General features: G+C 45.0%; 1 protein-coding gene across 1 annotated transcript in view; it reads left to right on the forward strand.

Annotated features, from left to right (window-relative positions):
• Nucleotides 1–139: 139 nt before the first annotated feature.
• Nucleotides 140–13413, forward strand: part of LOC306855577 (neuronal acetylcholine receptor subunit alpha-10-like) — a gene marked incomplete at both ends in the record, with an annotated part of 45381 nt that continues 32107 nt past the window's right edge. Inside the window, 2 exon segments of the mRNA XM_079394341.1 lie at nucleotides 140–161; nucleotides 1551–1709. Of these exon segments, the coding sequence (XP_079250467.1) occupies nucleotides 140–161; nucleotides 1551–1709 (181 nt within the window).

Below are 13413 nucleotides of genomic sequence, written 5' to 3' on the forward strand. Positions count from 1 at the left end.
TAATCTGGAACATCTGTGGTTTCAACTCTAATGACAACAGTGAAAAGATCCAATTTGTGTTATATTCTCATCAACCTGATGTGTTGTTCAAGGGGGTTGACTCACTGATAAATAATTAGTGTTTACAAAAAGTAGAGGCATGTACACCAGTAGTCCCAGAAGTAGCCTACCCAGAATTGATTTAACTCCCTTAGGAGTCCCCCCTCCACTCCCTAATAAATATTAATTATGCAGCAATGGAAATCCTGTGAGTGGTTTGTGTGTATACTGGTGACATTGAGCAATTTTGCATATTTTCATGTCTACACAAATAGGAAACTTTCTTTCTTTCTTTCTTTCTTTCTTTCTTTCTTTCTTTCTTTCTTTTTCTTCTTTATTTCTTTATTTTTTTTACCCCCCCCCCCCCCCCCACACACTTTAAAAAAATAATAATAAATGTATTATTAAATTTACTATCTTAAAAGTTTATTTTTATGTGTGGAAGCTACCCAAATAGTAACTATATATGACCCACAATTCCATATGCATTATTGCATTATGTCTAAACAAGCATCTTTAATACAAGTATTTTTGATTGCAAGAATTTGAAACTTTCTGCACACTTGCTCAGTTCATGCTGCAGGACAGTAGGGCTGCCAGCTGGATCTCACGCATCCTTTTCACACCGCAGCCTCCATTTTTATCTTTCATTAGAGCGCTATTTTGTCTGGCACTTGGGGTGAATTGATTTGCTGGTGAAAGCGAGAGAGTAATTGAGTAAACGTGCTTTGTTCACTAGAGTTCTCCTGATGCACTCGGTGTGGCCGTAGTTCAACTAAATATATGGGCAGCAGTTTGAAAGGTTATTGTAGCTCTCCTGTTTCTGGCACTTGTTGGTAAAGTCTGTTAGCAGCACTCTCATTCATCATAACTGAGACATGAGGCTGCCCTGAGCTGGCAGCCAAATCCGACACACAGAGTACACAAAAGAGAGTTTAGAACTTGGAACTACAGTTAAAAAAATAAATAAAACATAGTTCATCCAAAAAGAAAATTTGTTTACAATTTACTCACCTTTATGCCCTCCAAAATGAGGGTTTGTTTCATCTGAACAGATCTGGAGAAATTTAGCATTACATCACTTTCTCTGATGGATCCTCTAAAGTGAAAGGGTGCAATCAGAATGAGTGTTCAAACATCTGATAAAAACAATACAATAATCCACAAGTCACTGACATTTTCATCAATTAACATCTTATGAAGTGAAAATTTGCATGTTCGTCACATCCATTCTATATCAATAATTGTTTGTTGTTTGACTGTAATTGTTCAGAATGATTATTTTTTCATCCGCTCTGGACACCCACTAATCTATTCCATCAAAAGCCCCTAAGCTCATTAAGGACATGAGAATAGTAGTTTTACTCAGAATACTCATGTAATACTTTGTGTCAAGTGGTTGACACAAAGTCAACCACTTGACTTTGTGTCTTAATTGATTAATCAATGTAAATAAAACAAATCAGTCAAATGTAAATCCACTCTCTCATTTTCCTCTTCCTTTTCGACAGTCTGTTTGTGTGCCCAGGGGAGATATGCGTTCAAGCTGCTGAATGATTTATTTGTGAATTACACCAATGCACTGAGGCCTGTGGAGGACACGGACAACATCATTAACGTCACCTTGCAGATCACTCTCTCCCAGATCATTGACATGGTAATGACTCACAGTCAATCACACTTTCTTCCTCAGTCTCATTCTCTCTGAGGATTTTTGAGCTTTGTGCCCATGTTGCTGCTTTGCCCTTTTGAATTGTGCTGTAATGTCAAGTCAAGTCAAGTCACATTTATTTATATAGCGCTTTTAACAATACAGATTGTGTCAAAGCAACTTTCCGATATCAAACTAGGAAAATAGTGTCAATAATGTAAAATGACAAGATTAAACACTCAATTTTCAGTTAAAGGCATTTCATTATTAAATTCAGTGATGTCATCATCCAGCTCAGTTCAGTTTAAATAGTGTCTGTGCAGTCAAGTTGACGATTTCGCTGGAAATTAAGTGTCCCCAACTAAAGAAAAAAAGCCTTATCAAGTTATCTGCATCTCCTGCGCTCTATCAAGCCACTCCCATAATAAGTAAAGTCGTGAGGTATTGTCAAGTATGGTGACCCATACTCGAAATTGGTGCTCTGCGTTTAACCCATTCAAGTGCACACACACAGCAGTGAGTAGTGAACAAATGCACACACACACACACACACACACCGTGAACACACACCCGGAGCAGTGGGCAGCCATTTATGCTGCGGCGCCCGGGGAGCAGTTGTGGGTTCGGTGCCTTGCTCAAGGGCACCTCAGTCGTGGTATTGAGGGTGGAGAGAGCGCTGGACATTCACTCCCCCCACCTACAATTCCTGCCGGCCCGAGACTCGAACCCGCAACCTTTCGATTACGAGTCTGACTCTCTAACCATTAGGCCACGACTTCCTCTGGCCAGACGAACCAGCAGTTCAATTCCAACTGCAGCAATGTTAGATTGTGTAAAGGACTCATCTGGTTTCCGAGGTCTTGTCCCGATGGCCGTCTAGGTGACAAGGTCTTCACTGGGGATCTGTCTCTGAGGCTCATCTTGGTGTCCTGATCGCCGCTGATGCTCCGCTGTAGAGGTCGTCTCTAGGTGCTGATCCACCGTCTGGGCTGGATACGGACCGTATCGGATGGCTACGTATGGCAAGCCGTTTTAACTTTTATTCCTTCTCAGGATATTAATTCTTGATATCAGCAATTCAGTTTTTACTAGTTAAAATGTTAATTCTTGATATCAAGAATTATATTTCTACTAGTAACAATGACTATTTTTGATATCAGCAATTGTATTTCCACTAGTAACAATGTTAATTCTTGATATCAACAATGACATCATCACTCGTAGAAATTGAATTCTTGATATCAGCAATTAAATTTCTACTAGTAAAAAATATTGTTCTTGATATCAAGAATTTATATCATAGTAATTGCAATAGGCAAGCCGTTTTGACTTTTATTCATTCGCAGGAAATGAATTCTTGATATCAACAATTCAGTTTTTACTAGTTAAAATGTTAATTCTTGATATCAAGAATTGAATTGTTGATATCAAGAACTGAATTGTTGATATGTGTAATTGTATTTTCACTAGTTAAATGTCTATGGCAAGCCGTTTTAGCATTAAATACTCTTTGCCATACTAGTCATAATTCAGTTTTGATTAGTCATAATTCCAATTCCAGATATCTATTCTGCAATTTTGACTCGTCGTAATTGCAATCAAGATATCTACAATGTGATTGTGACTAGTCATAATATGCATTGAAGATATCTACAATGTTAATTTGACTAGTCGTAATATACATTAGAGATATCTATATTGCTTTTATGACTAGTCATATTCTTCCATTAACTTCCATTGGAAAATATTTTCAGATATCTACAAATGAGTTTTGACTAGTAGAAATTGTAATTAAAGATATCTATAAATGAATTTTCACTAGGCATAATTGTAATTAGAGATATCTCTAATTACAATTTTACTAGTGACAATTAAATTAGAGATATCTCTAACTGAGTTGCCACTAGTGCAAATTATAATTCAAGATATCTCTAACTGGGTTTTTACTAGTCATAATCCAATTGGAGATATCTTTCATTCGTCATTTTTAAAGATATCCACAAATACATTTGTAGATATCTGTAAATAATTTACTACTAGTCGAATTACAGTTGAAGATATCTTGAATTGGATTTTTTGACTAGGCAAAACTTGATTAGAGATATCTTGAATTGGAATTCTTCCTAGTCAAAACCTATTTAAAGATATCTGCAATTTAATTATGGATATCTCAATCAGATTTTCGACTAGGAGGATCTTTCTTTGGAGATATCCGCATTCAGCTTTGTGACTAGGAAGAATCTGAATGTAGATATCTAGAATTAACATTCTGACTAGTCATAATTATTTAATAGATATCTTAATTGTGTACACAAACCACCCCTTTGCTAAGCCCCGCCTTAACCATAAGGTCTTCGACGAGCGCGCCAAAATCTCAGAACGGCCTGAGTCCTGACCTGGTTTTCAGGTAAGTTAATTAAATAATTCCTGTAGGTTAACACTGTAATTGTAACTGCATTCTTTGCAAATCATTTACAACAATGCGTTCATTGCGTTGTAAATGAACAGCTTGTAAGGTAATATATATTATTACTATATAGTTGTCAGAGATAGCGCCGGAATTTATATTATATTTAGCCCCCTAATAATTTACGTTTATGTTTTTCATTTTGTCGTAATGTTGATTTAATTCATAAATTGCAATGTCAAGTAAGGGATAATGTACAGGCAGCCGGTAGTTATCGCGAAATAAGCCCTGACAGTGTGATCAGGACCCGACGCGATGCGGAGGGTCTTGTATCACACTGAAGGGGCTTATTTCGCGATAACTACAGGCTGCCTGTACATTATCCCGCTTATTACACGGCTACTTGCCACATAAGGAAAAAAAACTGGACGTGAATATGAATTTGAAACATTTTATTGGCATATTTGTTTTAAATTAACATTTTTATCCTTCCGCGGAACGATATAGTACCACGTGACTAACATTCTGTTTGTCACAAGATGGCGCCAAACGGTAATCTTTGTTGGCGCGGAGGGATTTTAAACATACAAGTAGTACCGGCTATGCATTATTACTTTGGAGCGGTTATTATTTGAAAAGAACGAACCTGCAAATGTCTCAACTGACCAATCAGAATCAAGCATTCCAGAGAGCCGTGTAATAAATTGATATAGCCTATCAGGCATAAGTTATATGGTGTGGCCATAGGCTATTTATTAGGTTTTAAATGTTTATCCACATTTTTACATATTGCTGTTTACGTATGGTCGGATTTGCTGTGCGTCATGTAGTCATTAAATGTGAGTGGAAATGTCTTCAGAGCACGTAACGTTACAGGAACGTAAACGAGTCTTTTATAAACCAATTCTCTTATAAATAAAATAGCTATTTTGTTTGGCTCCATCTTCATGTTCGATGGTAATGTATAATTTTCTTTTATCTTTAATTGTGAAAATGTGAAGGTGAATTCCACATTGCAATGTACAATATTTTGTTCTGTAGAGTGACCCTACGTGCCGTTTTTTTCCTCGGACGTGTCGTGGCCAGGATTTCTACGTCTAATATTCAGGTTTTGTTTTTCTGTTGCTTACGTTTAGACGGTGGGCCGAGGGGAGATTTCGTGTTTTCAAACGATCTGTGGTGAGGGATAACCCAGTTTTTTTATATGTAACCGCTACGCTTTTCAACAAAGCAAATAAAAATTGTTGCCACTCACACACCTTGTCCATTACTATAATATCGGTAACTTTTTCCAGGTTATTTTCCCGGCGAATAGAGCAAGCAGCTACGTGCGGGGTCCGACCTGCATGACGTATTTGTTGCCTTCATCCAATAGCGTGCGTGGAAAGTGTCGGTGTTGGTGACGCGACACACTGGCGCGCTTCGCGCCCAGGATTTCAGATTATTCTATTTAAGATAAGAACTATTTTACCTAATTTTGCTACATATTCAGTTTGACAAAATGAGAATGTAGAAGTAACGTTATCCATTTGTACTATTTTTATTTTATGTAACCACCTTTTGTCAGACGATGTCCTGTCATTTCTTTGTAATCTTTAATAAATATACCCTTCTGATTTAACACATTTGACATAATGGCTTGCTTGGAAACACAACGTCATGAAAAAACGAGACAGACAACTCTTTTTCCCGCCCATGTTTACTTGGAAGAAATGGCAAAACATGAAGTGCTGTATGCATATATTTGAGGGAAGTGGTGGACCCACCATTCCCTTCACAGACATAAGTTGGGAGAAATTTATTAAATCAGTGTTTCTGTGGAAAGACCTTGAGGGCAGAGAAGGTATCATTGCAGAAGAGGCAGTACAGGCATACAAGTTACAAAGCCAGGAACCTACAAACCAGTTAGTCAAACCAGCTAACACTGGCTACCACAGGGAGTGCTACAGCCATTTCACAAATATCACGAAGATAAAACGAGCACAAAGGAGAAGAGAGAAGGCAGTATTAGTTGAAGAAACTGCAAAGGAAGGTTGGTATTATATTGTATAGACAGGCGGTGCAGTATTAGACATACAGTACAGGTCAAAAGTTTGGAAACATTACTATTTTTAATAAAATTTTATAATTGATCAAAAATACAGAAAAAATGTAATATTGTTATATATTGTTACAATTTAAAATAATTGATTTTCAATTTATTATACTTTAAATTATAATTTATTTCTGTGACGCAAAGCTGAATTTTTAGGATCATTATCACATGATCATTTAGAAATCATTCTAATATGATGATTCATTATCAAAGTTGGAAACAGTTCTGCTGCTTAATATTTTTTCATAACGTGATACTTTTTTAGGATACGTTGATGAATAAAAAGTAAAAAAAAAAAAGCTATGTTTTTAAAATATAAATATTTTGTAACTACAATATACACTACTGGTCAGTAATTTTTTTCTTTCTTTTTTTAAATAAAATCAATACTTTTATTCAGCAAGGATGTGTTAAATTGATAAAAAGTGATAGTAAAGAAGATTTATATTATAAGAAAATATTTTATTTTGAACAAATGCAGTTCTTTTTAACCTTTTATTCATCAAATATATTAGGGAGCAGAACTGTTTCCAACACTCACAATAAATCAGAATATTAGAATGATTTCTAAAGGATCATGTGATAGACTGGATGTCACATGTGACACTGAAGACTGGAGTAATGATGCTGAAAATTCAGCTTTGCATCACAGAAATAAATGATATTTTAAATATTTTATTTTTATATTATAAAAATAGAAAACCATTATTTTAAGTTGTAATAATATTTCACAATATTACTGTTTTTGTTCTGTATTTTTGATCAAATAAATGCAGGCTTGATGAGCAGAAGAGACTTCTTTCAAAAAAATTAAAAATAGTAATGTTTCCAAACTTTTGACCTGTACTGTACAGTGCAGTATGGACAGTAGTATACAGTTAAGAAAGTAGTATAGGTTACAGTAATATAAATTAAATATATTATATATAAGAGCAGAATAGATATACAGTATGAACAACATATACAGATGTGCGCAGTGTAGTTGCAGTAACAATATAAGATTAGTACAAAAAACTAGATGAAATTTGTTGGCAAACTTTTAAGTTGGCTTGAAAAGGCCTAGCCCGAAAGTGAAGGCAATACAGTTCGATATATGGGTCAAAAAAATAAAAATAAAATAAATTAGGTGGAAAGAAAAAAAGAATAGATAAAAAATAAAGGTTAGAAAGAAATATAGAAAGAAAGGTTAGAAAGAAATATAGATAGAAAAAAGATAGATATGAAGGAAGGAAGGAAGTTTAATTGAGTGTAAGACCTCAGGGAGTTTAGATTTGAGTTTGTGTTGGGCACTACTGGGCCACCGTAGCCTTGGCTCAATTTGAACATTCTGCGATGGAAGTCAATGGGATTTTCCAGAGTTTTAGTCGTCATTTTTAGGAAAACTAAGTCCAACCAGTTAGAAAAGATATAGAAACTTCAAGCCAACTTAATATAGATAAATACAATTAATTAACAGTAATATAATAAAAACACCCTGCAAAAATTTACCCTTCGAATTATGGCATCATTAACAAGGCCGGGCACCTGAACGCTGTGAAACTGGTTTATTACCCATGTTAAGGGAATAGGTGGAACCAATATATGGAGCATAAGTTTTCCCCTGCATGCCAGACATTCCTCCTCCTGTAAATCATGGCTGGAAGATGTTAGGAGATTTCTACGGAGTGGACTGGATGACACTTCCGCCAGCTCCAGAGGCCATACTGGAACTTGTGCACTGCTCATGTAAAAAAAAACTAATTGTGTTAAGGGTAGATGCACATGTAAACTGCATGAGCTGCCATGTACAAACCTCTGTCAGTGTGTAAACTGTGACAATAAGTCACTTGAAGATGACTAGGGCACATGCGTGTATGCATGTACACATGTGGGGAGTGGTGTGCTTGTGTGTTGGCTACTCCTGCAGAAGTAAATCTGTATGACATGTTTATGTACATTATAACTCAGCTCTCTTTGATAGCCTATGTTCTTTGATAGTGTGACGAGCGTCCCGATCTGTCATCAGCGTTGCCCTGGAAACGCACCAGGAACAACTGTCACCGCTCATCAAGGCTAAAGCGGACACACCTGATCCCCATCAGCCCGCGGCCAGATAAGCCGCGTGAGGCCTGGAGACAGGGAGAGACCTCTCCACTGCAACAGAGATCTAATGGGCATTCTCTTGACTCTCTTTTGCAGAAACGAGCGCCTAAGCGACCCAGCCTGCATCCTGCACTGCACCGGTCCACTGCGCCAAGGAAGAACACGGAGAGCACCCCGAGCACCTCAGCACGCACCTTCACCGATCACCGCCTGTTTTCTTAATAAATCCACCCTCCGGGGTATTTACCTGAGCTCTCCTTGTCGCGTGATTCTTCCACCCTGCCACACTGGTGGAGAATGTGGGCAGATTAGTGGAAGATTTCACCGACAAGCGATCTCCATAATCACCGCGCCTTTTTCTGTTTGTGTTATTAGGCAGCCGCGGCTCCCCAGACCATGGAGGATCTTCTCCGTCAGCTTACGGAGGTCAGCCTGCGCCAGCAACAGATCGTGGAACATCTCGCCAGCCGGCAGGGCCAGGTTGACCAGGAACTCGCCGATCTGCGCGCGGCCGCCCGCCAGCGCGTTCCGTTACCTGATCCACGGAAACAAGCCACCCAGCTCATCCCAAAAATGACGGCCCAAGATGACGTGGAGTCCTTCTTGCAGCTGTTTGAGAATACGGCCGAGACCGAACGATGGGATCCAGAAGAATGGGCGAGCGCGTTGGCCCCTCTCCTCACGGGGGAAGCCCAGCGTGCATACTTCAGCCTTCCCGCCGAGGCGGCTGGGAACTACGAGGAAGTTAAGCGAGAAATCCTGGCCCGTGTGGGACTTTCGCCGGTGTGCGCCGCCCAGCACTTTCACGAGTGGGTTTACCAGCCTCGACGCGCGGCGCGGACCCAAGCCGCCGAGCTAACGCGTCTCGCCCAACACTGGCTCATGGGAGGAGCCCCGACGGCGGCCCAGGTAACGGAACGAGTCATCATTGATCGCCTCCTACGGGCCTTGCCCCGCGCATTTCGCCAGGCGGTGGGAATGCGGAACCCCACCACTACATTGGAGCTCGTGGAGGCGATCGAGCTGGCGGAGGCGGCCCAACGCCGCGATGTCGGGGAGCGCGTGCTGCCTTTTCCCCGGAGGGTGGTCCAGGAGCAGTGCGCGCCGGAGGGCACCTCGCGGCCAATAGGCAGAGCAGCGGCCCCTGAACCACAGGACGAGTCCATGCCCACGGCACCCTCTTCCCCAAAGACACCACCGTGGCTGGCAGGCTGTGTGGTCCATCAAGACCCACCCCGCGGGGCTCCCGAGGCAGAGATACGGATTAACGGCCGGCCGCACAAGGCATTACTCGACTCGGGCAGCGCTGTCAGCCTCGTCCATGCAAGAGTGCTTCCTCCGCGTCACGAGACAAAAACCCGGCTGCCGATCGCCTGTGTGCACGGGGACACACAGGAAGTGCCTACTCGCCGCGTGACCATCTCCGCGAGTCCAGGGTCTTGGCCCGTGGAAGTGGGTATTGTTGGCACGCTGCCCGTGGACGTGCTGTTGGGCCGAGACTGGCCGGGATTCAACGCATTGTTGGCGACGACGACACAGGCTGCCAGCCCAAAGAGGGGTCGCTGCGGTCGGCGTCCTGGACCTCGACGCCGCCCCGTTCTCCTGGCCACCGATAGTGGGAGAGAAGGTGAGTCCCCCTCCCCTAATACTAACCTATTCTTTGACGTATATCAACAGGTTGTGGGAGGAGGCTCATTCGGGCAGGCCCAACGTGACGATGAGCGGCTAAAACATTGCTGGAACCAGGTCCGCGTGTTGGAGGGGAAAGACCGCCAGCCAAAACCGCATCCTCTCCCACATTTCATCGTGGAGAACGGGCTGCTTTATTGTGTCGCTGAGCGAAGGGGGGAGGTAAAAAGACTCCTGGTGGAGCCACGCTCTCAGACCGAGGCCGTCCTCCAGTTGGCCCATGCCCACCCCACAGCGGGCCACCTTGGTGCTCACAACACCACGCAGCGCCTGCGGGATCGTTTTCACTGGCCTGGCCTGGAGGCCGAAGTCAAGCGCTTCTGTCAGGCGTGCGCCGTCTGCCAAAAGACGTCACCCAAGACACCCCCCCCTCGCCCCTCATTCCGCTTCCCATCATAGAGGTGCCCTTCGAGCGCATCGGGATGGATCTAGTGGGGCCGTTGCCAAAGTCGGCCCGGGGCCACGAACACATCTTGGTGATCGTCGATTACGCCACCCGCTACCCGGAGGCTGTCCCCCTGAGAAAGGCCACCGCGAAGAACATCGCGCACGAGCTCTTCCTCCTCTTTAGCCGGGTTGGTCTACCAGCTGAAATCCTGACCGACCAGGGGACTCCATTTATGTCCCGGCTAATGGCTGACCTCTGCCACCTGCTCCGGGTAAAGCAGCTGCGGACCTCCGTATACCATCCTCAGACGGACGGCCTCGTTGAACGCTTTAATCAAACCCTAAAACAGATGTTGCGGAGAGTGGCGGCCGAGGACCGGCGAGACTGGGATCTACTGCTGCCCTATGTCCTCTTCGGTATACGCGAGGTTCCGCAGGCTTCCACCGGCTTTACCCCCTTTGAGCTCCTTTTCGGAAGACAGCCCCGAGGCCTGTTGGACGTGGCCAAGGAAGCTTGGGAGCACCAACAGCCCACACCACATCGGTCCCTCGTTGAGCACGTCACCGAAATGCGTCAATGCATAGACCGGGTCATGCCATTGGTCCGGGAGCATATGGCCAAAGCCCAGCAGGCCCAACAACGACATTACAACCGCCCAGCTCAGCCCCGAGAGTTCCAAGCAGGCGACCGGGTGATGTTGCTGGTTCCTACGTCCGCCTGCAAGTTCCTGGCCACTTGGCAGGGGCCCTACACGGTGGTGGAACGTGTGGGGCCCGTCACGTATAAGGTGCGTCAGCCCGGAAGACGCAGTCCCGAGCAGTTATATCACGTCAACCTCCTGAAGAAATGGGTAGGGGCCCCGGCGCCAACCGTTGCCCTGGCCACCGTGGAACCAGTAACGGTGGACATCAACCCGGAACTCTCGGCCCCACAGAAGGCTGAGCTGCGGCACCTGGTCGGTCAGTTCCCAGATGTGTTCTCCCCGGTGCCAGGACATACCAACCTCCTGCAACATGACATCAAGACGCCCCCAGGACTTGTGGTAAAGCAACGGCCCTACCGGATCCCTGAGGCTCGTCGGCGGGCTATTGAGGAAGAGGTCCAACATATGCTGAAGTTGGGGGTGATCGAGCCATCCCATAGCCCATGGTCCAGTCCCATCGTCCTGGTACCAAAGCCGGACGGCACCCTCCGCTTTTGTAACGACTTCCGCCGCCTCAACGAAACCTCCGAATTTGACGGATACCCAATGCCCCGGGTGGATGAGCTCCTGGACCGCCTCGGGAGGGCCCGATATATCTCTACCCTGGACCTCACCAAAGGCTATTGGCAGGTGCCATTGACCGAATCCGCCAAACCCAAGACCGCCTTCTCTACCCCCAGTGGCCACTGGCAATATCGGGTCCTTCCCTTCGGCCTACACGGAGCTCCGGCCACGTTCCAGAGGCTGATGGACATCCTCCTGCGGCCGCACCAGCAGTACGCGGCCGCCTACATCGACGACGTGGTCATCCACTCGGAGCGTTGGGAGGACCATCTGGATCGTCTGCGGAGGGTGCTGACGGACCTTCGACGGGCTGGGCTCACCGCCAACCCAGCCAAATGTCATCTGGCGCTCTATGAGGCGAAGTACCTGGGCTTTCAGGTGGGACGGGGCCTCATCCGGCCGCAAGACAAAAAAGTGGAGGCCGTCCGCGCGGCTCCGAGGCCCAACACAAAGACCCAGGTACGAGCATTCTTAGGGTTGGCGGGATACTATAGATGCTTCATCCCTAACTTCTCCTCTCTAGCCGCCCCCTTGACAGACCTAACCAGGAAGGGGCAGCCTGAGCGCGTCACATGGGGACCAGAGGAGGAGAAGGCATTCAGACGAATCCAACGGGCGCTAACGGAGAAACCCGTCTTGCGCGCCCCGGACTTCGGCTGCCCCTTTCTGCTACAAACAGATGCGTCCGAGACGGGGTTGGGAGCCGTCCTGTCACAAGTCCAGGAAGGTGAGGAACATCCCGTCTTGTTTATCAGCAGGAAGCTGACGCCAGCCGAGAGGAACTACGCCACGGTAGAGAGAGAGGCTCTGGCCGTCAAGTGGGCAGTCCTGGAGCTGCGGTATTACCTGCTGGGACGGAGATTCACCCTTTTCACGGACCATGCGCCGCTCCAGTGGATGGCGAAAGCCAAAGATACCAACGCTCGTGTGACACGGTGGTTCCTCGCGCTCCAGGACTTCTGCTTTGACGTCCGCCATCGAGCCGGAGCCTCCAACGCAAATGCGGATGGGCTTTCTCGGATCTGGTCAGCTTATGCAGGTCTGTCAGGGGTCACTCCCCACCCACCCCCAATTTCCCCCTTACTGTTACCTCGTCTCTCTGCCAGGCCCAGGACAACACTTAGGGGGGGGGAGTGTGACGAGCGTCCCGATCTGTCATCAGCGTTGCCCTGGAAACGCACCAGGAACACCTGTCACCGCTCATCAAGGCTAAAGCGGACACACCTGATCCCCATCAGCCCGCGGCCAGATAAGCCGCGTGAGGCCTGGAGACAGGGAGAGACCTCTCCACTGCAACAGAGATCTAATGGGCATTCTCTTGACTCTCTTTTGCAGAAACGAGCGCCTAAGCGACCCAGCCTGCATTCTGCACTGCACCGGTCCACTGCGCCAAGGAAGAACACGGAGAGCACCCCGAGCACCTCAGCACGCACCTTCACCGATCACCGCCTGTTTTCTTAATAAATCCACCCTCCGGGGTATTTACCTGAGCTCTCCTTGTCGCGTGATTCTTCCACCCTGCCACACTAGTTATACTTATAATCTTGTTTCTTTTACATGCAGTTTATGTTATTTGATAGTTATAATCTTATTTCTATTACATACAGTTCTAACTGTCTTAAAACATCAACAGGTTAATGTTTGCCTTGAGTTTTTGGCGAACGTTTGCAAAACGGTCTGAGGTAATTATCCGCCAACATACAGTGGAGCTGTAGTCTATGTGAGTTGGACGAAGTATTACCGTTAGAATGGAATGTTTACACCAAATCAAATATGTAATCGCATGATGCTAGCT

Source organism: Barbus barbus (assembly GCF_936440315.1).
Source record: "Barbus barbus genome assembly, chromosome: 36".
NCBI lineage: Eukaryota > Metazoa > Chordata > Actinopteri > Cypriniformes > Cyprinidae > Barbus > Barbus barbus.